General features: G+C 37.4%; 1 protein-coding gene across 1 annotated transcript in view; it reads left to right on the top strand.

Annotated features, from left to right (window-relative positions):
* PRKDC (protein kinase, DNA-activated, catalytic subunit) overlaps positions 1–27,423 on the top strand; it is an 86,234-nt gene that overhangs the window by 30,593 nt on the left and 28,218 nt on the right. Inside the window, exons 37-62 of the mRNA XM_069854076.1 lie at positions 1,757–1,942; positions 2,831–2,935; positions 3,850–4,017; positions 4,298–4,425; positions 5,412–5,619; positions 8,489–8,667; positions 9,133–9,301; positions 9,841–9,906; positions 10,325–10,397; positions 10,620–10,768; positions 11,989–12,126; positions 12,323–12,442; positions 13,452–13,595; positions 13,812–13,963; positions 14,536–14,667; positions 15,099–15,210; positions 16,568–16,692; positions 16,787–16,936; positions 17,359–17,532; positions 18,420–18,518; positions 19,173–19,383; positions 19,930–20,119; positions 20,470–20,682; positions 21,991–22,103; positions 24,028–24,159; positions 25,363–25,542. Of these exons, the coding sequence (XP_069710177.1) occupies positions 1,757–1,942; positions 2,831–2,935; positions 3,850–4,017; positions 4,298–4,425; positions 5,412–5,619; positions 8,489–8,667; positions 9,133–9,301; positions 9,841–9,906; positions 10,325–10,397; positions 10,620–10,768; positions 11,989–12,126; positions 12,323–12,442; positions 13,452–13,595; positions 13,812–13,963; positions 14,536–14,667; positions 15,099–15,210; positions 16,568–16,692; positions 16,787–16,936; positions 17,359–17,532; positions 18,420–18,518; positions 19,173–19,383; positions 19,930–20,119; positions 20,470–20,682; positions 21,991–22,103; positions 24,028–24,159; positions 25,363–25,542 (3,816 nt within the window). The remainder of the gene's footprint in view (positions 1–1,756; positions 1,943–2,830; positions 2,936–3,849; positions 4,018–4,297; positions 4,426–5,411; positions 5,620–8,488; positions 8,668–9,132; positions 9,302–9,840; positions 9,907–10,324; positions 10,398–10,619; positions 10,769–11,988; positions 12,127–12,322; positions 12,443–13,451; positions 13,596–13,811; positions 13,964–14,535; positions 14,668–15,098; positions 15,211–16,567; positions 16,693–16,786; positions 16,937–17,358; positions 17,533–18,419; positions 18,519–19,172; positions 19,384–19,929; positions 20,120–20,469; positions 20,683–21,990; positions 22,104–24,027; positions 24,160–25,362; positions 25,543–27,423) is intronic.

The following is a 27,423-nucleotide window of genomic DNA, read 5'->3' as shown; positions in this document are numbered from 1 at the left end:
ACTTACCTATTACTGATAATCAAATCTATGAATTGAAGAACTTTTTTTGCATAGTGCTTAAGATCAAGAGGGTCCTTTCAAAGCAAGTCTGAATGTTCCCACTTCCTGCACTTTGATTTTCATTGTAGAGAGGTCCCAGAGCATGCATACTGGATTTGTTTTGGTTAAAACTAAACTGGAAAATGAACTCCAATTACTAATGGGCATTTAGTCCACAGAACTAGAGTGGAGCTGGATCGATGTATTGAAAAGAGAAACAAACACATATATACATGCACAACCCACCATAATCTGAAATAAATACAGGGTGGATGTCATGTACTTGGTCTCTGTTGGTCCATACTACTTACCAATGTAGAACTCACCTTCAGGTCCGTAAAGGAAGCATGTTATAATTGAGAAGCCTTCTTTCAGAGCTTCTGACAAACAGGTCAAAAAAGAAAGATCAAAACCCCACTTTCCCTTTCACTTAAGAAGATGCTCAGGGAAGTAGATAGTCCTTTTAAAAAAAATTGTATCTTTTTCATCCAAGATGGTGTACTTAAACAGGTTGCATCCAAGTAATGTTTTAAAACACCATGAGCGTAATTTTTTATAATGCTTGTAGAGAGATGTATACCTATTTTAAAAGACTAATACTTGTGATGGCTGTAGTACGGAGCATGCCAAAATAGATACACTTCGAAAAGTGTCACTGATAAATGATAGGCTACTAATCTACACTAGCTACATAATGTTAAAAGTCTTCATTTATTTAATTAAGGTAAATAAACAATGAAATTGGGTCACACAAACACTTCCCTGTTGTCTGCTATCTGTTGTTGTTCTTTGCTTGACTTAAAAAAATATGTTTATAATCACATTTGGCAATGTATCTATTCTTTAGTTCTAGGACCTTGTGACATACGAGAATTAAAAAATAAGGTTTATTTTACAGTACCCATCGAAATCTGGTGAAATCACAAGGTTGATAACACTAATGCAGTTTATTACGTAGTTGCCATCTATTCAAGAGGAGAATGCAGAATTCAGCTTGGAATTAAATTGAGATTGCTTGAGATTCAGGCATCCTTAGTTCATATCTGATGTGCTGTGGTTTGTTACTTTGGAAAATGTATGCAAATAAATTAGCGTATATGCTAATTCTATTGCTCAGCTTCACACTAACTAAAATTTACAAGTATTGATCTTTAAAGAAATTATACTTTATCATTTAATTCTCCATATTCACAAAAAAGGTATGAGGAGGTGTTACTGCACTGTACTCTGAAGAAACAGGAATGAATTCGATAGAAATCTTTTTGAAAAGTGTAGTTTTAATTTTCTGAAGGCAAACCTCTGTATCCTCTTGAGATTTAAATCTAACATTGCTGTGTGATGCAATAAATTAAAGTCAAGTTTGCTGATGTGTCAGAGTGGGATTTTTGAAGTTCCTTAATTAGGCATTTACTTTCCATTAATTATATTTAAGGATGTGGGATAGAATTAAGATGTTATAATTATAGATCCTAAAAATTTCTGACAGAGTCAAAGAAGAGAAAGATGCTTCTCATTTAGATGCTTTTAGGAGAAATGTAAAGTTGGACAGAAAGAGCCTAAATTGAAGAGATTTTCTTTCTTTTCTTTAAGCAGCAGCCTTTCAGTCTGGCGGTTCCCCTGAATCTGTGATACTTTTTTCATTATTGCCCATGGCAGTGAAGAGATCCTATCATCACTTCACTTGGGATGCAAAAATCTAACATATTTCTTCTTTCAGGTTGGCAGCATTTTGAACGGCATGCTAGATCGGAGTTTTAGGGAGCGTACTGTACGCAAGCAGCAGGGAGTGAAACTGGCCACAGCTGTACTAAGAAACTGGAAGAAACTTGACAGCTGGTGGGCCCAAGGTTCAGCTCCTGAGAGCAAAATGGCAGTGTTGACTCTGCTGGCAAAAGTTTTCCAGGTATGCGTTACTTTATAAAATCTGGGTAACTTTTCTAATTGTGTAGGAAATTTCTTGTTTTGAAGAAATGCTGATTTGTTCTTTTTGAGGGGAAAAGTGTGGAGAGGATCAGAATCTGGTGATGTCTTTCTGTTTGTACAGTACAAGAACTGTTTGGTTAGACAGAAATTGCTAGATTTTGCTCTTATCTTTCCTTCCCCCCCTTTGTTTTTATTAAACTGATCTCATGTTTTAGCTTCCTTTCATTCTTCAGGAGAATTGGTACAAGTACAGGGGATAACTTTGAAACAGCCTCTGATAACATTCTTTGTCATGTTGGCACCCAGACAGACTGCTGAAAGGTCTTTATTTCAAAGACACTTAATTTCTGTGACATTGGGGTTTGGGTGTTTTGTTTTTTTCTTTCTCTGTTTTGAAAACGTTTTATCTACTTATCCTCTTGGGGGTTTTTAGGATCGTGTAAAAGTGCTATACACAAATACACACAAAGATCACTGATTGAGAATTTTTTTCTTTATTATAATTAATTATTTTTAAATGGAATTATGTTTCAGGACACAGAATGTTAGTTGTATTGCTGTATTAGCTGGCAGTGAAGTGACCAATAGGAAATCTGGCTTTAAGAGTGAGCTTGATATCTTTTTGAACTGGAAAATATCCAACATTGTGATTGCTTGTACTATGTAGGAGCTTTTATAATTCTTTTTGATAATCCTTTCAAAACCAAAGTCACTCGGTATGTACTTTCTGTTAATTCAGTGTGTATTTTTGGAAATCCTCAGTTCTATAGCTTAAGGCTTTTATAAAAAAGTTCTTTGAGACAATGATCTCTTTAAGTAATTATAAAAAAAAAAAATCCTGATTTCTTTGTTTCTTTTCTTTTTCCAGATAGACTCTTCAGTTTCTTTCAATACCAATCATGAAGCATTTACAGCTGTTTTTAATACCTATACTAGTCTGCTTACTGATCAGAGTTTAGGCTTAAATCTTAAGGTAAATTGCACACTTCAGTGGCTTCCCCACCCTCCCCAGATTAAAATGGTAGTAGTTCATTAAATTCCCTGTTATTTGGCTTAAACTTTACCTTTGTTTGCACAGTAACATGGGTATCTTACCCATTTTTTATTGTCCTGTTCAGCATCCTAAAAATTGTAAATCATCCTTTTTTGCTCTTCATAAAGAAGACAATATGAGGGGCTCCTTTTTTGTCTTGCCCTGCTGAAAGACATGTAATTTTTATTAAAAATACTTACTGTCAGTTGCAAGTAGTTTTGAGAAATGACAGCTTTTAGAAGGAGTGCCGTTTCCAAATTACAAACAAATTACAAATTACAAACATCTACAATGATTTTAATGTCCATGTCTTGAATTACAAGACTGATACTAACAGATTAACTGCTGTATATGGCTTGGTCAGGAGGGGGAGATAAAGAACTGCAGGCTGAAAGTGGAACTTACAAAAGATGCTAGATCATAAGCTTTGGACTAGAAGACTGAACATTTTGTATTTATGGAACAGCTTTGCATGGTTGCTGCTTGGTCAGTCTGCCTTTAGCTAGACAGAGTTTTGTACTTTCCTGTACATTCAAAATAAATAAAGCCTGAGATCTTTAGCTGCTACCTGGTACCTCAAATCAGTGACTTCTGTGATAATGGATGCTGGCTTAAAAGAACAATAAGGTCTTATCAGTGGTTATGTCAGCCATCAGATATTAATTAGCTGTTAAAACCAACTCGGTAGTGACCAAAGCTCTTTTCTGAACTAGCACCTTAAAGATGAGCTATTTAATGTGTCTCTATTGGGCCCTGAGCCACTGAATAAGTAACCACAGCCACTGTTGATTACTTTGTGGCCCTATTCTATTTGTTTTATTTTTTGTATGTGAAACTGCATTTCTTTTCTTCAGGGTCAAGCAGTGATAATTCTTCCATTCTTCACTAATTTGACTGGAGAAAAACTTAATGAACTTAAGAATGCTCTTGATCAACTTGTTGCTTTCAATTTTCCCATGAGGTCAGATGAGTTTCCCAAAGGAACCCTGAAGCACAATAACTATGTAGACTGCACTAAAAAGGTAAGTATTTTTAATGAATGTGTAATAAGAAATCTTAAGTGAACTATATCTAGAAACAATGTTTCACAGGATCTGGAATTAGGGAGAGATTCAGTTCAGATAAGATCAGCTTCTTGTTCTGAGTTAATGTTTTTATCAATTAGTGTAATGGACAGATACACATCAAATAAACATTTGTCTGTGCATCTGCTTCTGATCAGTATGAAAAATAATTACATAGTTACGTGAAACTGATTTGATCCAGTGTGGCTCCTTATATTACACATTACTTCTTTTTCAGTTTTTAGATGCATTAGAATTGTCTCAGAGTCCAATGCTGTTGCAGCTGATGACAGAAGTACTCTGTAGGGACCACAGACATTTCATGGAGGACTTATTTCAAGCCAGCTTCAAAAGGATTTCCAGAAGGTGAGTTTGATCTCATGGATTTTGCTCTGGTTCTCATTGGATTTTTTACTGAAGCAAATGTATTTCCTCTATTGCATTGTGATGATTTGCACCGTGAAGTTCTATGTAAGGTTTTTAATTGGGATTTTACTTTTGTGTTCATGTTTCCAAAATAGTTCCAAAGTGTGGCCAAATAGCAGCAACTTCCTAATGGCACTTCCAATGCCTGGGCAAATTTTGTAAAATCTTCTGTTAATTAGCTTGTTCTGTCAGAATTCAGTTTAAGATAGTAATTGTGTGTGATACCTGTATTTGCTGTCCCTGTATAACTGTGTGATCACTTAAACTGACAGTTAAGTACTTTGTTCCACCCCTTTGAAAATACAGCAACACATTTATTAAATTGAAAGTTTCCAGTATGGTAAATTGTAGGTGCAAACATGCTTTTCCCATAGAAGAGGTCTTCAGTCTATTCCAAACTCAAACATTCCAGTTCACGATGAGCTATTAAGTAGTGACTGTTGGAGCATGTAGTTTCCTGGATGAAGTCATTTACCTTTAGGCCCATATCCCATTTTTTAAGTTTTAGTTTTTATAAAACGATTCAGAACAACAGCTCATCGAGTAGTGGTACACTTGATATGCCACAGGAGGACCTTGTAACAGTGAAATCTTCTCCTTTTTTTCCTTCTTTTTTCTCCCCAACCTTCTTGTATACACAATCAGTTTTCTTTTAGGTTGTTCAGCAAAAAAGGGACTAAGAAAGTTAATGATTAAACTAACAAAGATATGCAAGTAAATTTACCGTCCATTGCAGAATAAGAAGATGAGATTTTTTTTGGAGAGCTCCACAATAAGCAGTGATTAAACCTGGTCTTGCATGTCTTGTAGGAGGATAACCTGAGAGAGTTTGAACAAAGACAGTGAAAACTGTAAATGTGAGGGGGGGTTGAAATATAAATGGATGTGGTAAAAGAGTTTTCATCTTGAGAATTCTATTTCTTTAGGAGTACCACTGATAAACAGGTGATGTTGTTGGACACTGTTCACAAAATGTTCCAGCGTGAAGACCTTCTTTCAAATACTACCCGTCAAGCGTTTATGGATCGCTCTCTCCTCACTCTCTTGTGGCACTGCAACTTGGATGCCCTAAGAGAGTTCTTTGGAAAGATTATAGTACAGGCTATGGATGCGCTTAATTCCAGGTTTACTAAAGTATGTATTACTTTCGGGTTTTTTAGGATTGGGGAAGGTCCGATAAAATGTTGGTGTTTGTATGTACATTTTGCTTGACTTTGAACAAGACAGTGAAACCTTTTGCTTTCCAGTTTTTTGTGTCTTGGAGTAGAGGTTTGTGCCAATTACATAGTTTGGTTATTACTGAGAAACTTTTCTTTTTCCCCAACATGCTGTTGTTTTGAGTTTAATGTATGTTTGTATAACAGCTGTGTATAAAAATTGAAGTTGGAATATTACCGATACATATTTATCTCTAAAGGGATCTAAAGCTCTGTTGAAAGCAAAACCCCATTCTAACAGAGAAATATAAAAGTGGTATTAAATTGTAGCCTGTTATAACATTATAAAAAAGGGGTATTCAGTTTCTGTAAAGAAAGCTCTTACATTAGGTGTCTTAGTTCCAGAGAAAGAAACACATCTTCTAATCATTGCCAAGATCCTTCAGCAGGAGATTGGGAGCACAGATCATCCTTTCTGTATTTACAGTCCATCCTCCAGTTTAGAGTGTACTCACAGGCACTGATTGTTGTTGTCAGTGGAGGTGACTCTCTTGCCATAGCTTTTCACTTCCATGGTTTTGCTGATGCAACTGTTTAAAGGCAGCAGGACAAAGAAGATTCTGAAATGATGCAAATTTAGTAACAGTTATTAAAAACAAAATGCTAAAACCAAGGCACGTGTAGAGACACCCCCACCATGTTTCTGTTAGTGCAGATGTTGGCACCAAAGTGAGATACATAAAGGAACTCAGGAATGATACCCGGTATGTTTTTATAAATACGTTGGCAAAAAAAGGAGGACTAAGGAGAATCTTCATCTTTTATGGGATGTGAGGGGAAACATAATGGCAAAGGATGAGGACAAGGACAAGGTACTTAATGCCTTCTTTGCCTCAGTCTTTTATACCAAAAACAATTGTTCTCGGGATACCCAGCCCCCTGAGCTGGAAGACAGGGAGGGGGAGCAGAATGGGGCCACCATAATCCAGGAGGAAATGGTTAGCAACCTGCTACACATGTAAGTCTATGGGGCTGGATGGGATCCACTTAAGGGTATTGAGGGAGTTGATGGAAGTGCCCACCAAGCCACTTTGCAGTCCTGTCTAACCAGGGAGGTACTAGTTGACTGGAAGTTACTAAATGTGATAACCTTCTACAAGAAGGAACGGAAAGAGGATCCAGGAAACCCCAGGCTCATCAACCTGACATCAGTGCTGGGGAACATACATGGAACATACAATCTTGAGTACAGGAAGTGCAGGACAACCAGGCAATCAGGCCCAGTCTGCATGGATTTAGGAAAGGCAAGTCCTGCCTGGCTAACCTGATCTCCTACAATGCAGTGACCCACTTGGTGGATGAGGAAGAGGCTGTGGGTATTGTCTACTTAGACTTTAGTAAGGCCTCAGACACTGTTTCTTCTGGCTGCTTATGGTTTGGATGAGTGTACTCTTAGCTGGGGAAAAAAACTGGCTGGATGGCTTGGCCTAAAGGTCTGTGGTGGATGGAGCTAAATCCAGTTGATGGCTGGTCACAAGTGATATTCCCGGGAGGTCGGTGTTGAGGCCTTTTTGTTTAATACCTTTATCAATGACCTGGATAAGGGATTAAGTTCACCCTCATAAGTTTGCAGACAAAACCAAGTTGTGCAGGAGTATCAATCTGCTTGAGAGAAGGAAGGCTCTGTAGAGGGACCTGAACAGGCTGGAATAGATGGGTTGACACCAGCTATATGGGTTTCAACAAGGCTATACGTGCAGGGTCCTACATTAGGCCTACAACAGCCCTGTGCAACACTGCAAGCCTGGGCACGAATGGCTGGAGAGCTGCCTGGCAGAAAAGGACTTGGGGTGTTTCTTAACAGCTGGCTGAACATGACCCAGCAGTGTGCCCAGGTGACCAAGGAGGCCAGTAGCATCCTGGTTTGTATCAAAAATGGTATTGCAAATAGGGTGTCAGAAGTGATTGTACCCCTGTACTTGGCACTGGTGGGGCCGCACCCTGAATACTGTGTTCAGTTTTGGGCCCCTCGGAACAAGAAACATGTTGAGCTGCTGGAGTGTGTCCAGAGAAGGGCAAAAAAGCTGGTGAAGGATCTAGGGCACAAGTCTTACGAGGAGCGGTGGAGGGAACTGGCATTGTTTAGCCTGGAGAAAAGGAGGCTGTGAGGAGATCTTATTGCTCTTTGTAATTACCTGAGAATAGGCTTTAGTGAGGTGAGTGTTGGTCTCTTATTCCAAGTAAGAAATGATAGGATGAGAGGAAATAGCCTCAAGTTGCACCAGGGGAAGTTTAGATTGCATATTGGAAAAATTTCTTCAAGAAACACTTGTCAAGATTTGGAAGAGGCTGCCCAGGGACGAGTGCGAGTCCCCATCTCTGGAGGTATTCAGAAAACATGCGCATGTGGCACTCCAGGGGCGTGATTTAGTGATGGACTTGACAGTGTTAGACTTACAGTTGGACTTGATGATCTTGAAGGTCTTTTCCGACCTAAATGATTCTATGGTTTTGTGATGACAGGTATGTATGGTTTGCTTACAGGTGTCAAGAGTTTGAGCCGTTACTTTGTATTCAGATTATTTTACTCCAGTATTGCTGTAATAATTTAGACCATTTGTAGCTAAGACAGTCCACCTGGTAAAGAGCAGGTGAAAATAGTTTTAGTAACTGTATTACACAGGAATTCAGAGTCTGTCAGTCTTTTGTTATCATCAGCTGTCTTCTATGTTCTAGAAGGTAGAAATAAGTTGAAGGCCGTTCAGTAGAAAAGGTAACTGTGGAGTTCCTTAGGAAGGACAAGATCCGGGAAATCTCTTTCTGAGGTTTTGCTTATTTGTTTCTAGTCCAATGAATATGCTTTTGATACACAAGTCACCAAGAAAATGGGGTATTACAAGCTGCTAGAAGTGATGTATGTGCGTCTTTCAAAAGAGGATGTTTACTCCAAGGACTCTAAAATTAACCAAGCTTACCGTGGCTCCATGAGTGCAGAAGGAAATGAGCTTACCAAGACATTAATAAAGTAAGACTATTATTTCTTTTATTTCTTTGTGGTTTCCAATTAGGTTTGGGGCAGATATGCTTTTAAAACATACTATATAAAGTAGAAGATTGATTTTGCTCAAGGTGATTTTCTAAGCTGGTTTTCTCTGGCTGATCTATAGCATAGCATAGCATGCCTGTCCCTTCATAATTTCTTTGGAAAGGACCACAAGAGAGATTTATGCATGAGTCGAAACATCCTATTGAAAAATAGTCTGTCATTGTATTTCTGACAATAAAAGCTGCTCTGTAAATACTGGGGAGGTTGGCTTTGTCATTGCTGAATAGTTCCATTTCAGCACACTGTACCTGCAGAGAACTTTGAATGTTCATGTCTGCAGTTGTTTAATGCTACTATAATAATAATAAAAAAAAAATCACTAGAAATTCTGTTTGGTCTCTGGGGGACTTCTGATGATGTTTTCTTGCCTGTTTTTATTTTAAGGTCATGCTATGATGCATTTACAGAAAACATGGCAGGAGAGAATCAGCTGCTGGAGAAGAGGAGACAATATCACTGCGCGGCATATAATTGTGCTATTGCTGTTATAAGTTGTGTCTTCACTGAAAGTAAATTTTATCAAGGCTTTCTTTTTTCAGAAAAATCTGAAAAGGTGAGAAGCTGTTATTCCTGTTAGAAGTCTTATAAATCTTGTGACACTAAGTGATCTTACTTATTTGCAATAAATCAAAGCATCAAACCTGAATGACGTGCAGTTATATTAACAAGCTACAGAAGAAGGAAATAGAAGGAGTCGTGGCTGACTTTAGTGCAGTTTGAAAGGCTGATGAATGTTTTACTATCTGTTTGAGAATGGTCAAAGTAGTGATATGTTTACCCTGGTTTTCCTCCCTTCTCAATATGTTGTCTACAATTTGAGAAAAAAAACTATTGTTTAAGTACTCCAGTGTTTAGAATATATCTGAATAAGAGATACCCTCTTTACAGAGCACATTGTCTGTACTGTGAATTCTTGAGCAGTTGAATACCAAAACTTTCTTGAAAGTATTGATTCAGAAGAGCAAATATGCCATATTTTCTGTTTTATATGTTGATCTGTTTTTTTAATGAAAAAATAAAATACATTCAGAGCAATTATTGTTGCGTGCAGTATTATAATTTTGATATTTCCAAATACGCTTTGTTTTGCAGAACTTGCTGATTTTTGAAAATTTGGTAGACCTGCAGCGTCAGTATACATTTCCTGTAGAAATTGAGGTGAGTGGAATTAATAGGCTGTAGTGTTTCCAGGCAAAAAGTTAGTATGGGTTTAACAGGGTAGTCACTGTAGACTAGGTCAGATCTCACATAGAGAAAGAGGACTCTTTAGTGAGTAAGATATGGAGTACTCCTCTAATGCTTTAAATACATTTTTCTGAGAGAAATACAGACTTGAATTTTACAACACACCTGCAGTGCACCTGACTTGAATACTTTTTGGCTCACTTAATCTGGTAATGAACAGCTATAGGAATAACTAATTTTGTTGTTTTTCTGTAGCGTTAAGTATAATTATTTACAACATGGGATTTCCATTAATGTTAAATGGTTTTGATAATATTTTGGCTGTTCTGTGAACAAATAATTGTAAGTAAAGAAAATTTAACTAATTTTCAGTCTATATCTTGCTGTTTAGGTACCTCTGGAAAGGAAGAAGAGGTACATTGCTATTAGAAAGGAGGCCAGGGATGCAGGGAATAGCGATCCAGGTATGAAAGTAATTTATGCCTATGAAAAAAATGCTTTTTGACCTTTCATACAGTGTTCATTGATGTGTTGCTAATTGGATTCTACAGTAGCAGGAACAAATAAAAGTATTCAATGTACTTTATCTAGCAACCAGTTCCTACCCACCATCAACTTTTAGTGGTTAATAAAGGCTTGTTTCCTGTAATTACTTTGATTAATGGTCTGTTCTTTTTCCAATTTAGATGAACCCAAGTATTTAGCTTCTGCATCATACATGATGGATAGCAGTTTGAGTGAGGAAATGAGTCAGTTTGATTTTTCTACTGGAGTCCAAGGGTTTTCTTATAGCTCCCAAGATGTTACAGCTAGCAGTGCTCGTTTCAGGAGGAAGGTAATTTAGTTACTAATGTGCTGTAACAAGAAAAGTTTTTTGCTTTCTAACAGCTGAATATATTTATTAGGGTTAAGGAAGAGAACTGTCTAGTCTCCTATATTTGTTCTACTTGACTGAGTATGGGTTCCTCTAGAAGATGAGGGTGCAGGACTTGAACTGTGTTCTGTCAGTCATTTTTCATCTCCCATCTCTCCACTGGCTACAGCTGGAGAAAATAAATACCCTGCCTTGAATTTCTGAAGTTGAGTGATGTGAGTGAAGTCCAGCCAGAGTTATAAAAAAGTGGCTTGTGACTTTGTGTGCATTCCAGGAGTGTCCTGTGTTGGTGGTGTTTTGCTGTTAGGCACCCAGCTTCCTCATTTTCCTTCTCTTTTGGTCTTTGAAGCCACTTGACCAAGCTGGTTCTATCAAATGTATGGAATAAATGATCAAACATAGTATTACTTTTCTACATCTATTGTGACAACTCAACTTGTATTTGACTCTTGCTCTCGGAAGAAGAGCATTTAATATTGTCTGAGACTTGGAAGTTGTATTCCTTCTGCAGTTAAGAGATGCCTCATCAACAGTGTTACTGATAGGACAGATATTTCCTATGAAACAGTAAGAAAGTTTGTGAAAGTATCGTAGACACTGAAGATTAAATTTGTCAAAATGACTGTTAGCATTGGTAAAGATAAGATGTTCCCATGTTTTGGAGCAAGGAGGTAGTTTAAGCTGCAGTGAAGTTAACCAGAAATGTACTTTCTGTCTGCTTTGTCTAGTAATGTAATTTCTAACTGTGAACAATTTCATTTTGCGATTTACTCTGTATAGGAAAAGAGAAAGCTGCTGTGGTTGCTAGTCAGTGTGAAAAAATACATCCGTAAAAACAGAGCTTTCCACCTGTGGAAGGTGTTAACGCATTCTTTCAGCTATAAAATGAAGTAATTACTGTAAGCTACCTTTTCCTTCTTCAGTTGCTACATCTATCCTGGCAAATCAGAGTAACATGAAGTTGACTTCTCCTGGCACAGAAAGTAAAAGAAGTGCACAGGTGATACATAGATTTGAGAGGTGTCTGAACAATGCATTTCATGAGTTCCCTGTTGTGCACACTGTGAGCATATAGTCAAATCTGTAAATACAGATAAGATCTGAATGACTCACGGCATTATCGTGGTTTAAAAGAGAATACACTGTTGTTATTAATCATAGTAACACTTTTTTTCTTTCAGGAGCCCACAGAATACCAGGTTTTAAATGATGAGATGGAGCTGGAAATGGATGAACTCAATCAACATGAATGTATGGCTTCGATGACCACTCTGATTAAACATATGCAAAGGAACCAGATCACACCCAAAGTGGAGGAGGCCAGTATTAACCAAAAAATTGGCAGTTTTTCATAAATTATACCAAGGAAGTGGACTAATGATTGAATTCCTACATTTATTAATTTTTATGGCTATATTATGAGACTTGTGTTGCTCAGGCTGGGGACTTTGTGGCTTGCTAAGCCTCTTTGGTCCAAGAATTGAGTTGATTTTTGCTCATCTCTCTTAATTTCAGGGTACAGCTCCAGTAGATCTTCCTCCTTGGATGAAATTTCTGCACAGCAAATTAGGAAATCCAGCAGTGCCATTGAATATTCGCCTCTTTATAGCAAAACTTATTATTAATACTGAGGATGTGAGTAATTTTTTTTTCATACTTTTTTGCTGTTAATATAACAGGATGTATTATAATATCAACTGTTTAACTTCTGTGGGTTGAAGTGTTTCATCAGCCAATGCTTTTGGGGCATTCAAATTGAGTAGTTTGCTCTGATAAAAGAGAGTGCATTCATAGCCCAAAACTGCAAATAGTGCCAGTATTTTGAATGTAATATAAATAATTTTGCACCCAAACTCTACTTCTATAAGTAGGGTGTCTTCTGTAAACTGTAAAATAATTGATTCTTTGTTACTGGGTAAAAGTTATGGCTGATTGTGTTTGCCATCTTGGAAGGAGCAAATATAATGGTTTTTTAGTAGTCACAGATGAGTTTTATGGGAGCCTGTTGAGCTAAGTGATGTTCTGGTTGCAGAAAGAGATTATGATGACATAGTGTGTCTTTGCCTAAGCAGGAAATTTTGCTAACTGTCATTCTTGGGTAAAACATTCTCATCCTATTTCGTACAATGATTTTTAAAGTATAATGTTTCTGTCTGAAATATTCCAAATCCAGAATGCGAAAAGGCTGAATTTCAGAATTAATTCAAGAAGCTTTAACCCCCACTTAATGCTTCTTTCTTGGTAAAGCTATCTTAAATGGAAGGGTGGCATACTCTTTCAAATCCTTTAGGGACAGGCTTTCTGTCCGGGAGCTGTATTACGTGGACCCTAGTGAAATAATTAGTTTTATCAGACTACTTGGTTAAGGGTTTCTATCCAGAACTGAGGAATGTAGCTGGAGATAGTTTATGTTTGAGAGTTAATTAAAAATTTTTGTGGTTGTTGCTTCGGAGGTTAAGCAAAGTGATAAGAGTGATAATAAATGATAGCTTATTTAATTTTGAGCTTTCGTAAAACAATATATGCCTTTATGTTGGAGTCACTGTTTTTATTTTTGTTATGTTTATTTAACAGTCTTACCTGCCATGATTACTAAACAGCATGCTATTTAATACTTGGTCACTGATTATCCTGTTTTCCATAGGTTTTCCGACCTTATGCCAAGCATTGGCTTAGTCCATTGCTGCAGCTTGTTGTTTCTGGGAATAATGGAGGCGAAGGGATTCATTACATGGTAGTGGAAATAGTAGTTACTATACTTTCCTGGACAAGTGTAGCCACTCCCAAGGTAAGGAAATCTGAAACTCATTTTTATTATTATTGTGACTTTTCGTAAGGAAAGAGTGAGTTTTTTATTATGCATATATAATAATTTTCTACATTAGTCCACTTTTTCTTTTAGGTATTAACTTCAAAAATAGCTTATTTACTTACTTGCTTTCAAAAACTATATATGCCTTCATGATGGCATTAATATGTTTATATTTGCCTCTGTTCATTGTAGGGGAATATTAAGGATGAGATTTTAGCTAACAGATTGCTTGAATTCTTGATGAAGAACGCCTTTCACCAAAAAAGAGCTGTGTTCAGACACAATCTGGAAATCATAAAGACAGTTATAGAGTGTTGGAAAAATTGTCTCACCATACCTTACAGGTAAGCAGGCACTTAGACAATTGATTTATCACAGCAGTATTTTAAGAATATAAGTGAACATTGTCAAAGGAGATGAAAAAGTGAATTCAACTGCAACTTTTTACCTCTGGAGCTGACAGTAGAACTTCAGAACTGAATTCTCCAAAGATTGTAACTTAATTTGCAAAACAACATGGAGGGATGCAGGGAGAGCATAGAGGATTACAACAGCAACAAGAGAAGCGGAAGTAATCTCTGCAAATACATATGTTTTATTTGAAATTTTGAGTGCTGTCACTCAATACTGGCGCACTCTAAACATCTGTGATCTGCTGTGCTTCTAAACTTGTTGCAGAGAAGTTGTGTGAGCTTACAATCTTTTTTTTTAGATTTTATTTTATTTTTTGCAAAGGCTTCTTCTTTGAAGCTAAATGCTTCTTTCTGAATATATGCTTTCTGCTGGTTTTGGTGGGAGTGTATGTGTGAATATATCTGTGTGTATGTATATATATATATATAAAGAGTGGGTGGTTATGGTGCATATACTCAAGGTTTTTCCTGTATTTCATTTTTTTTATGTCTTTATCCAACAGTTTGATATTTGAAAAGTTTTCTGGTGGAGACCCTGATACAAAGGACAACTCAGTGGGAATTCAGCTGCTGGGAATTGTCCTTGCTAACAATTTACCTCCCTTTGACCCTAAGTGTGAAATTGATCGTGTCAGGTGAGAAATGCAGCTTTTTGGAGACAACTTTTGTCAAAAGCTTAAGGCAAAGACAGCAATGCTAACTTGTCCGCATGAAGTAAGGAAGCTGCGTTGTTCGTTTACTAGAATGGTTTGTTCAGTCATTCCTGTGATATTGTCTGTCAGATCTAATGCTTTTCTAGCTGCAAACTGCAGGCCACCATTTATTTTGGAAAATATCTAGAAAGATGTAAGTTTTTTTACAGTGGGCCCCAAGGTTGCGTTTTCATGGGAATTAACAGAGTTAGGAATTGCCAAAGCAGGGGTTTGAGGCAATGCAAGTTGAAATCCATGTTGTATTCAACTCTTCTAAAAGCAGTCACTGTTCCCCTAGGCAGGTGAGGTTTTTGTTTCAGTTTAATATTGGGTGCTGGAGTAGTGGCTTACAGCATGTCTACCTTTTGTGTTAGGTATTTTCAGGCTTTGATCAGCAACATGGGCTCATTAAAGTATAAAGAAGTTTATGCAGCTGCAGCGGAAGTGGTGGGACTTGCTCTTCAGTACATTTCTGAGAGAGAAAATGTGAGTGAACTGTATTGTGTGTGACCAGTCCTGTCTTAATTGTATATGCATTGTATGATTACTTAGTTCAGCTGTCCTCTTCCTTTGGAGCTGACAATGAATGGTTTCTTTCTGAGGCATTGTTCAGCTTTCGCCAACAGTAACCAGTAGTGTATGCTACATTTAAAGGTTTGACTTCTTTTGGTTTGTTGTGGGTTTTTTTTGGTGGGGTGGGATGGGAAGGGTTTTCAGTTTGTTTTAAGGAATAAAATTGCAAGTTGGCAAGGTCAGGACTACCTTTTGAGTATATCTGAGGATGCTGAGTAACTTGTAAGTGCTGATGTAAAATTTGAAGGTATTTTATTTTGAATCCAGTTATTTTCTAGGTAGTGGATAATGTGAATACAAAACTGTTACCCACCAAATCCCACAGTTCTAGAACTAGGGGATAGTGCTTGGTGGTCACAGAAATCTGTTTGAGACAGATGCTAGAAGTATTTCTTTACATAACAGTTAATGAGCTTCTGGAATTCGCTGCCAGAAAAGGTTCTAGGGGTAAGTAGCATCAGTGCATCAGCAACAGTGACTGATGCAAATTCACGCAAAAAAAAAAAACTATCCTTGAACAGGAAGACAATAGACAATAAGGTACAGTCTACAATCCAAAATCTAATGATGGATACATGTTTGGTGGTATGAGAGAAAAGGAGGCTCATGTGTACCCTCTAAATATCATCTGGCAGCTGCTATTGAAGACAAAAATACCTAGATATTGACTAGGTGGATTATTAACTTTATATGTTCTTGTCTCCTTACTATTCTTGCTACTTTCCCTGCTGAACTGTGTTGTGTTCCGACTGCTCTTTCAGTTTGCAGAGCACGTGTTGTAGATTGAATTCCCGCAGTCTTCTCTTTAACAGTATTACAAGCTCCATTATAAACAGTAGTTTGAATAAATGAGCAGAAGTGGTGCAAATAGTTTATCGTATGCAAAGCTTATTCCTTTGACAGTAAGTGAAGGTTGCTGATTATTTTTCACCTTTTCACTTTTTTTTTTACATTAATTAGTTGGAAATCTGCCATACTGAATAAGAACCTATGTGTTATTTATGTAAGCGTACTAAGCAACTTGTATTTCAAAATTAAGGCATTGGTTCCAAAGCAAAGGAGGCTCACAAATTTATTGTTTAAGCACGTAATCGTGTTTCAATCAAGCATAGCTGTACAGCAGCCATGAGGCAATATAAATGTCAAGATAAGGTGTATCTTACATAGTGAAATGCGCTAGAATGAAACAGTACAGCAGCAGAACTGTGTGATGTCTAAGGCGGTTAGAGTTTCATGGCTATGCTTGTCTGACTGTCTTTCTCTTTTTCAGGTACTGGAAGATCCAGTTTATGATTGTGTCGTAAGACTATTAAAACATCTTCAGAACACCCAACAGGATAAGTTTGTTCAATGCTTGAATAAAGTCGTTAAGAATTTTGCACCTCTTGCTGACAGGTATATCATGATTTACATGGTACATTCATTGTAGATGTAGAAGAATGACAGAAAATAATTCTCTTTTCTTTTGTGGGCTTCTGGTTGTATTAAGGTTTATGAACGCAGTATTCTTTTTGATACCCAAACTTCATGGTGTGATGAAAACCTACTGCCTGGAAGTAATAATGTGCCGGGCAGAAGAAATACCAGAACTTCATTTGCAGTTAAAGAGTAAAGACTTTATCCAGATCATGAATCACAGGTGAGTGGTCTTATGATTACAAATGTGGATACATAGTCTAAACTTCTTAATAGCATTTTCTGTGGTGGTCACAACATTTTTCCATTCAGTAGCATTTATAATTCATTTTCACTTTTTGTTGCTGCTCTCCTTATTTGAGCTAACGGAATCTGGGAGTTAAATGTTAAAATGGTTATCTCGCTGTGAAAAACAGACAAAACCCCTAAACAGCATTAATGTGAAACACCACTGGGATGTGAATTTCTGTAGTATGTATTAGTTTAGTTACCTTTTAGCTCAACCGAAGAATAAAATATATTTACCTAAAGCTGTTTATGCAAAACCAAGTATTATTGGTGAAACCTAAACTGATCTTCTGGTCTGTCTGTAGCAATGAGGAGAAAAGCAGTGTAATGCTTCTTTTTTCTTTCCTCTCCTTTCAGGGATGATGAAAGGCAGAGGGTTTGTTTGGATATAGTGTACAAGATGCTCTCCAAACTAAAACCAATAGAACTTAAAGAACTACTTCCTGGAGTGACAGGGTTCATTTCTCACCCTTCTGCAATATGTCGACAGCGCATGTATGATATTCTGATGTGGATTTATGATAATTACAGGTGTGTATTTACTGCAGATGTTGTCTTTCAGTGATTTGTCACAGAGAGAATGAAAGTGCTTGTAAAAGTATCTTCCAACTTCATGTCCCTGGTTGCGTGGTTTTCCCAGGTCTCAAGAATAGAGCCTATGCTTTGCCCAAGTAGCTCTGACCTTTGGTGGCAATTTTATCACTTACACTAAGAGACAAAGACTTAACCCTGAACTTTAGCACAGAACTAGAATGTTGATTAACCACGGCATGATGGCATAAGAGGTCTTAGTTCTGATGCTACCACTTTTTTTTCTTGTTGCCACAATTCTGTAACTAGTAAGAATTGTACGTGAGAGAAGTTTGCTTGTGGGTAGAAGGTGTATTAAGGCACTTTGGCGTGATCTGGATCCCTTCAGTCTGGTCGTATAAGGATGTTCTTTGTTTGATCCCTTAGAGTAGGGAACAGGCTCAGTTTGTACTCAGTTTGACAAGCAGATTGCTGTTGAATCGTATAACTGAGTTGGGTTCTATTATATGCTTTTCCCCAAGATGGGTAGTTGTTGCAAAGAAAAAATGCAGGCAATTTTTGCTCTAGTGTTACTTGGGAAAAATTAATTCCCTGCCTTTTTTTCGGTTTTAACCTTGCAAACTCAGGATTACTTCCATATGCCCTGTATAGTAAATACCTAGCATGTATTACTTGGCTCTCAGATTTTTCTTTTTCTAAGTAGTGGAGAGATGAGACATTTTTGGCAATGAAGACCTCCTTATGAAAGAAATGCAATGTTGTCATGCCAGGCTGAGTTTTTCATGAGAAGGGCATGTTCCTCCTTTTCTCCCATCATTCTCATCCTCTCATTTTGCTAAAAATTGTTTGAGAGAGGTCATTAAGATACATTTTTCTCCTACCTTCAGTGATCCAGAAAGCCAAGCAGATGGTGATTCTCAGGAAATACTTATATTGGCAAAAGAAATGCTGCTTCAAGGACTAATTGATGAGAATGCCGAACTGCAGTGAGTAAACAGTGTTGTGATGATTGAAGTAATGAATTCCTAAATTGTTCTTTCTTTATAGCAGAACAGTTGATCCTTAGAATTTTTATAAGCATTTTAATATAAAAATAGTAACATTGAGATAACATTATTTCCTTTTCTTCTGATAAGTTAATTTATATAATTGTATCCCGTGGCGTTAAACCAAAATTGAGTGAAGCACAGAGCTTTTGACCAAATTTCTGAGTTACGGAGAAGTTGTTTCAGTGTGTTAGAACTAATTCTGCATTAACGTTCTTGAGGTTTTTGAACAATATGGCCCTCGCTATGCACACAAAAATAGATGAAGCGTTGGAGAATGTTGGATGCCTCTAATTTTTTGGTGAAGCAACAGGTAGAATAGGTCATCTCTGTGCTTGTCCACCCTAGCACTTCTCCAGAGGAAAACAACTCAATAGAAATAATTTTATCAGAGTAAACCTTTAATATCAGTCAAATGCAATAGAGTATGGTAGATGAATGAGGAATTTGGTGTAATTCAACAGAAGTATGGGATAAGAGTTAATTGAAGCCTTTATATCGTTATTGTGTTGGGGTTTTTAAGTTAACTTTTTGATAGTGGTGTGTTTTCTGCTTGCGGATAACCAAGAATATCTTTATTCCTTGCCTTTACAGGTTAATTGTTAGGAATTTTTGGAGTGATGAGACAAGGCTACCCACAAACATTCTCGATCGCATGCTGTCACTGTTAAATTCTTTATATTCTGCCAAGATAGAAACACAGTACTTGAGTCTAATCACGAATTTTCTGCTTGAAATGACCAGCAAGAGCCCAGATTATTCCAGAAAAATATTTGAACACCCATTGTCTGAATGTAAATTTCAGGTGAGTTGTAATGTGTTACCCTGCATGGAACCACGTGACGAATTCCATTCCCTAATATAGTTACCACTTGGACAAGAATAGCATAGGGAAGGAAATTTTTGGATGTGTGCTTTATACTCCCTTGTTAACAACTGCAACAGTCATGTTTTATACACAGTATCAGAAGTTTGTTTTTGCGGGGACAAAGTTTTGCTTTCTTTTCAAAAGAGGCATATTCAGTTATATATACCAAGGATAGCTGTTGTGTAGAGTACTGAAATACCAAAAAAGGAGGATGATGGAGAGAAGCACCATAAGCTGGAGGGAAATTGTGAAGAAGCAGGAATATTGTTTAAAGAGCTGTAAATGAGTCCTCAGCTGTGAATGTGTCTAGGACTGTGGAGAACTTCTTTGTGCTTTGGGGATTTTTTAGTTTTATTAAAGTTCTGCCCCTATACCTGGGATGATATTTTTAATTCTGTACATTAATTTCTGCTATTTTGCGTTCCTTCCTTGTGACAGAAAGCCTCCATTCTAACTATTCTTATTATCTTTTTGTGTTCCTAGGACTTTGTAATTGATTCCAGCTGGCGTTACCGAAGTACAGTGCTCACACCTCTGTTTGTGGAGACACAAACTTCTCAGAGTATCCACAGGAATTTGTCACAAGAAAGATCCCTTTCTGCTTCTGGGTCAGTTGGTGGTCGAGTGAGGGCTACCCAAAGGCAATATGAATTTACACCTACACAGCATGTCAGTAAGTACAGACCTGTGTCTTCTCAAAATTTCTTGTTCAGTACAACTGATTCCTGTTGCATATGCATTTTTAATGTAAAACTGCAAATGCATGTAATACTTCGTTTTCAAGGGATTTTGTTTTTAAGTTTCAAGAAAAAACATCCAGTCGCATTTTTATTAGTTTCATATACATTTTACATTCTGGCTAATGTAAAATAAGTTTGTTTCTTACCTAACAGCTTGAAATCTGTTCTGCCTATAAACACTGGAAATTATATTTCTGGAGGAGGAAAATGACCTGCTTCATAGATGTTTTCACTTGATTTTTATATGGATATATTATAGCTTTTTTACAATTTTTTTTTTCAGGTGGTAGAAGTTCTTTTAATTGGCTAACTGGAAGCAGCATTGACACATTAGCAGAGTATACAGTTTCATCCTCTGAATCCTTGTCTTCATCCATGCTGTTGGTTAATAAACAGAGTGAAAAATTTAAACAAGCATCCTTTAAACCAGTGGGTCCGGATTTTGGGAAAAAAAAGTTAAGTTTGCCTACTGATGAGGTGGACAGCAAAACTAAAGGTTTGTAAGCCTTATGATGCAATTTCTATATAAATATTGTATTTTTATAGACCATCTTTGTCAGTTATTTGGCTGGCAGTCCATTACCTTCTAACTGAGGTTCAACTTGAGAAATTTTGTTTCTAGGAATGTGTGGTGGTACATAACGTGTGGCAGAAAGCTTGAACTGTGCTAGAAATTGCAAAACTGTGCATTGCTAGATGAAAGAACTGACTGGATAAGAAACGAGCCAGTGTGATCTTTGCATTCCTACCTCTCCCTTAGACATTTGTAGCATGAATATACCAAACAGTTCTGTCCCTTCTGTTTTAATATTAACTGCTTATCACTTTAAAGGAGAGATCTCCAAACATTTATTTTTCCAAACCATTTCAGCTGTGCTGACACAATCTGCAACAGATTGCAATCTGGCATTAGAACCACACTGCTGGTTTCTGAGAATGCTCCTTCATCCTCCCAGTCAATAACTGAAATATATCAGTACTGTTCTGGAAGGGCTTAGGCTCCATCTCACCATTTCCTCCCCATTTCACCCTTGCCTACCTTGCGGTTAAAATTTTGTCTGGAAGGATAAGAATAGGATTTCAGGCAGGGCACTATAAAGATTGACCTTTTCAATATCTGAGAGTTGTTTTGGGGCAGTTTTGAATGGACCATGCTGCACTACAGAAAGAGAGAGAGTTCAGTCTGCCTTCCAGTCAGTCCCTAATCTTCTACCAGGAAAATACCAGTTACAGTGGTATCATTTTGTTGGCTCACTGTTCTTTCCTAGTAGTTGGACTAAAGTGAAGAGTCTGTGAAGTAGCACTTCTCCATGACTATCCTCAGCAGGAGTTGATCCAGTTACAGTGTTGTAATAGTAACTTAAAAAATATGGTACTATATAATTATTACTACCCATTCTTTGAATATATTTAGCGCCTCTTTTACGTAGGGAGCTTTATACTTTATGGAATATGGTGCAAATGTCGTACGTGACATTGAGAGCTTTAAATAAATCTGTTATGTAGGGCAAATTTATTCATGAGTTTTAGTGCCTTTCCCAGTACAATAGTTTCACCTTTGTATCTCATCCATATGCTTAAAGGTTTTATGTACATGCTCGTTGCCTTTTCTCCTAAGAACAACTTAATTTGTTTTAATTTGCTATCTTGTTGAAAGACCTTGCATTGATTTGTTGGATATGAAACTTAGGAGGCTGGCTGGTAAGCTAGTAAATAAGATGGTGTTTGTTATTATATGATACTCCTGCCTTAAATCTGAAGTTGGCTTGAGAAAGGAAAAACTGCACATGATTGTGTTCCCTAGGCATAGAAGAACGAGCAGAAATTCTAAGACTGCGGAGACGTTTCTTGAAGGACCAAGAGAAAGTCAGTCTGATTTATGCTAGAAAAGGTGTGGCTGAACAGAAAAGAGAACAGGTTTGTTAATCCAAATAAGTTTAAAACCTTAAGTTTTGCTCCCATTTGCAGACCTGTAATTCATCTCTAGAAGTAACTTTGTGAAGAAGGAGTGCAAGATACTCATTGCTAGCTACTTTTAAGAGCTTTAGAAGGTTTTGTTTGGAAACCATGCTATTTATGTGATTAAAGCTAAATGGTGTTACTTAGCATGAGTGAGAAAAGAGGTGAGTGGTAGTGCTTCCAGTCTACCACTTAGTGTGGATGAAGTGATTCAATGTGATGGAGTCCATAATGATTATGAGAAGCTCGTTATGATTGTCATCCAGGAAACTGGGAGCCTTGAAGCTACAATATAGTGAAGAAATAGGTGGAGAACATTATCCAGTGTCTGAAGGTGAACTCAACAATGTGATACAGATGATGGACTAACCAGAACAGTTACATACTTCTAATCTGAAGGAACGTCAGTAGTAATCACTTGCTGAGTAGCTTAGTACTATGTGAGTTTCCTGGTTGTGTTATGTACTTACCATAAGTGTAAGTATTTTCAAGCTCTGTAACAGTTTTGCAGAGGTCATTTTAGTAAAAATAACATACATTATCAACCAAAAGAACAAAGAAACTCAGGATTGAGACCTACCAGTTTGAGACTCTCTTATAATTCTTTGCAGCTGCAGACAACTATGTAAACAGAACTTATGTCTGGAAGAACCACACAAACACCTATTTTAGCCAATTTATATTTACTTGCAGGCTAAAGCTACCATTTCCTCCCACCCTACAGGATAGAACCTGTAAATGCTTTCAGTATTACAGTACAAAATGAAACCAACAAAAAAGCCTGTCATATTCCACAATAAAAGACTAGAGGAGGCTATGAATGCTGTCAGGACCCCTTTAACTTTTCAAGAGATTTTTTGCAGGTATCACACATGGAACTCTGTAGCTCGCATAGCTGATGGGGCAAAAGAGGAAAAAGTAGGTCCTAAGCAAGAAAGTTTTTGGCAGTGGCTTTAGCAAAGTCATAATTTCTCTCAGCATATTTCTTTTGGAAGTTTTTTAAAATCATCCTTTTAAAGTTATGCAGTAGTAAAATGGGTTCAAACAGCAAAATTACAAAGCATTTACAGAAGAGAAAAAATGTTCAAGCTTTATTCTGTTTCCCTCTTCCATTCTTGCAATGTATTTATCTATCCGTTGTTTGCTGGCTTTATTGGTAATGGTGGTAGTTAAAAATAAAATCCCAGGCTCTAAACTTACTGCTGATTTCCTTATGGTGTATCAGTGCTGAGAAAAGGAAGAAAGGTAGAGGAAGAGATAGATTTTGTCTGTAACTGGTAGTAGCTCTTGTTGGATTTAAATGGTTTAAAGCCTCAGCAAAAGGCAGGACAACTATTTAACAATTGCAGTCTGCAGCAGTTTTATCACAATTTGATTTAAGTTTCACTGGTAATCAATTCTACTAGATTGATCATTCTTACTTCCCCTTCCCATTCCGCTGAGCAAAATAAAACACACTACCTTTAGAAACCTCATTTTACTTCACACATGGGCCAGTCTGAAAACCGTTGTATAATGGACTTCTGTGGCTCACCTGGCAGGCAGTAACTTGTTAAGCCATAGCAACTCACTAGTTGTCAGACAGCATCATTCTTTTTAAAAGTGACTTAAATATTACCTGTCTGGAAGCAGGAACTACAGGGCATTAATATTAAAAGTTAAGAGCTGAAGTAAGTCTATGAACAAGATTCTGGGCGTTCTAATTTACTAAGGTAGTTTGGGGCTTGGCCATATTACAGCTTCTTAGAAAGTGTATTTGTTTATAAACTTTTGCCATGCTTATTAAACACTTCTAAAATGCTCATGCTTATTTTGTGTTCTAGATACAGCTCTTTTTAAGTAATATGATTATTATTTTTTTAACATGAGCAATGTGTTTCAGGAGATGAAATCTGAGGTGAAGATGAAGCGTGATGCCCAGGTTACTTTGTACAGAAGTTACCGAGTAGGAGATCTTCCTGACATCCAGATTGAATACTGCAGTCTTATTGCCCCTCTGCAGGGCCTTGCTCAGGTCTGTCTGCTTTTCGAAGATCATTTGCGAAGATTTCTGTTCCTGTAGAGTAAATTATGTGTAGTTGGGCCACTGCTTTCAAAATTGATTTGTTGTTTCGTAGTCAACCACTGTGACACGCATTTAAAGAGTCCGCGTTTGAGGAAGTGTTTTTCCTGCATCCAGGCTGGTGCACTGATAAGAGTCTGTGCCCTGTAGCTTTACTCACCTGAGCCAGCTGAGTTGAACACTGAGGACTTGAGACATCAGCTGTTGTCTGTTGCCTCTGGGTTCCTCTGTTTGAGAAACAAATGGTGGCAGCGGGGTTGGAACTTGATGATCCCTTCCAACCCAAGCTCTTCCATGATCCTATGCTTCATTACAGGTGTTATTGCAGAGGATATCTTGCTCATACAGTAACAAACTAGCCATTTTTATTCTTTTATATGGCTAAAGTGAAGTTACTGTGTCTAAGACTGGACTTGGACAACTCAGTAAAGCTAATACAATATTAATTTTCCTATCTGAGAGCAGTAGAAACTGTAGGTTGAACTAATAGTGTTTTACAGCATTTGGGAAGTCACATTGCTCCTGATTACCTTTGTATTTATTTTTGATAGATATTTCTGTGTAAAAGGAGGAAGCAGCACGGTCATGAGTTATCTGAATAGCATTAGATGAAGAGTTACACCAAACTGCAATTCCATGACAGATCGGAATGCTTAAGATTGTTAAACATACAAACATGTTTCTAGGTTGAAATAATTCCATTAAATCTCAAAGGAAACTGTCTGTTTGTACAGACAGTCTGTCCCTCTGTGTTGGTTCCCTTAATGTTAGGTCTGGGTCTCCTCACATGTTGTCTTCTATTTTTTCCTGAAACCCTCTCCACTGGTGGTGGTGTCCATAAGATGATGCTGGGTGTTTGGTTCCTGTGGTGGGAACTCTAAATGTGTGAAAACTGTAAATTCCATCCTCTCTACCAGCACTGTGGCCTGGAACCTGTATTTGTCTTGAAGTTTATGTAGAAGAATTAAGATGGCATGTGAATGGTTAATTTGGTAATTCCCAGCATAAGTGTGAAGCATGCCAGACTGATTATTCCACTCCTGAAGTGCCTACACATGGATTAAGTACAGGGTGGGTTGTATCTCTTAATTTTGTGTTAGCTTACTGTGTCGCAGCAAAAATCAATGGCTTTATTTCTTTTGCTGTAATTTACAGAAAGATCCAACATTTGCCAAGCAGCTTTTCAGCAGTTTGTTTGCTGGAATTTTTCATGAGGTAGAAAAATCTAAAACTCCTTTGGAGAAAAAAGCCATCGTCCAGAAGCTGCTGAACAACTTCAATAATTTCCTGAGTATGAGCCTGTCTTACTTTCCACCATTCATTGCATGCATCCAGGTAAATCCCACTATATGGCATGAAAGTAACGGAATAGAATGTCTTTGAATGTGTGATAAACCCTGTGGTAGTGAAGATCACATGCTGTTACTGAAATTTAGACAGAGTTCGAAAGAGAATTGTTAACCAGTCGGAAGTTTCAAGTGACTCTTCTTAAGGTGAACAAGGTAATTCATGCCTGTGAACTGATTTATCAAGGTTTCTATAATTTCTGATCTGTAGAGTTGAAGTTACCTTTTAAAGTTTTAATTGCATCAGATAACAAGGAGGACTCGATTTTAAATGAAAGGCACAAGAATAACTGAAAGGGCTACACCGGTGTCCTGTGCTTGTCTTCCTGTTTCTGGGAGGTGTTAACTGAGGAATGCTTTGATATCTTGATGATATCAGTAGCTGTCAGACTGTTTGTTGTTAGCAACTCATTTACTTTTTTCAGATTAGTCCCCCGAAGCAGTTGCCTTTTAGTAATGAGGCAAGGACTCTCTTCCACCTAAGGGTGAAGTGGGCGCACCGCATCCAATTCACTGGAAAGCAAACAGAAGCCTTTCTACTGTGAGAATGTACTGACCTAGAATAGATTGCAAACTTCATCTTTTACTCCAGTTTTCAGGCAGATAAAAAAGAAAACTTGTCAAAGCACCTATTACATACACATTGTCACTGTGTTTAGTGTTTCTTGTCAACTTTTTATCTTAATGTTGCATCTGGTTTGTAGCACTCAAAATAATCTTTTTTTGAGTGGCAGGTAGTGTTTTTTTTTCTTTGTTATGGAAATTGAAATACTCTGTGACGGCAGATGGCATTCATAAACAGGAGAAACATCTAGTTTGGATTAGCTTATTAAACAGTGACAGACTTTGCTTCTCAGTACTTGTACTTACACATCTGAAAAAATGTGATTTCTTGTTTACTTTTTTTCTGTGCAGCTGCATAAAAGGTCAAATGCTCTGGGGATTTTTCTGGGCCAACTTGGTATTTTTTGAGCCAGCATCTCACAATAGCTATCTGTTAATATTCCCTCTTGACATTGCATTTGTTGGTTTTCTTGACATTATTATTTGCGTTAAATTATGCTGTCTGTTAGACTCCGTTAATAAACACTGTTGTGTTAGGCTACCTTTTTCTGAATAGATGGAAAATGAAGACCCAAAAATAGGTAAGTTAAAATTAGTCAAAAATATGGACTTTGTAAGAGCAATAAAAGCATTTAATTGCCATTCAATAGCAGAAACAGCAGCAGCACCAAGGCAAGCCTCCACCTGTGTATTTGAGCATCCTGCATAACAGTGAGAGAAAGTGTTTTCCCGACAGGGAACTGAGTTTATGTTCATCGAGAGAGGGAGAGTGAGAGCACACAGTGCTGAAGCTGTCCTTTGGCTTGCGAAGGCTGTCCTAATGGCTTGGCCATTTGGAAATATAGCTTCTGTTTCCTGTATACCAACAACGTAATAAATACGGGCTTTTTTTCAGAAAAGCTTCCTACTTCTCTGCTAATTCCTTCTGGTTGTTGGACCTTATAGTCTGCTGTAGATTGAAGTCCCATCAGGAGAGTAACTTGGAGATAAAAAGAGCTGGTTTTGTCTACAGGTATAATCTTAAAATAGGCTGTGAGGCTTTGGGACTGGCTTTCAGGACAGATGAAAAACCATCTGAAATACTGAGAAATAAGTTAACCTCGTGACAGAAGTTTACATAGACTCCATAGAGATAACTGGCCTCTGAAGAACGTATAGTTGCCTTAGAAAAGTTTTAGCTGTCAGGCTGGCTTGGATGTCATTCATCCTAATCTTTGAACAAGTGGTGCAAGTAAAGACGCAACTGCATTGGATATGGAGCGAGGAACATTTGCTTTGCTTTCAGAGGGTAAGTGAACAAATACTC

The sequence above is a fragment of the Phaenicophaeus curvirostris genome, chromosome 3 (assembly GCF_032191515.1).
Source record: "Phaenicophaeus curvirostris isolate KB17595 chromosome 3, BPBGC_Pcur_1.0, whole genome shotgun sequence".
Taxonomy (NCBI): Eukaryota; Metazoa; Chordata; class Aves; order Cuculiformes; family Cuculidae; genus Phaenicophaeus; species Phaenicophaeus curvirostris.
The sequence above is the reverse complement of the archived record's forward strand: the minus strand, read 5'-3'. Positions and strand labels throughout refer to the sequence as shown.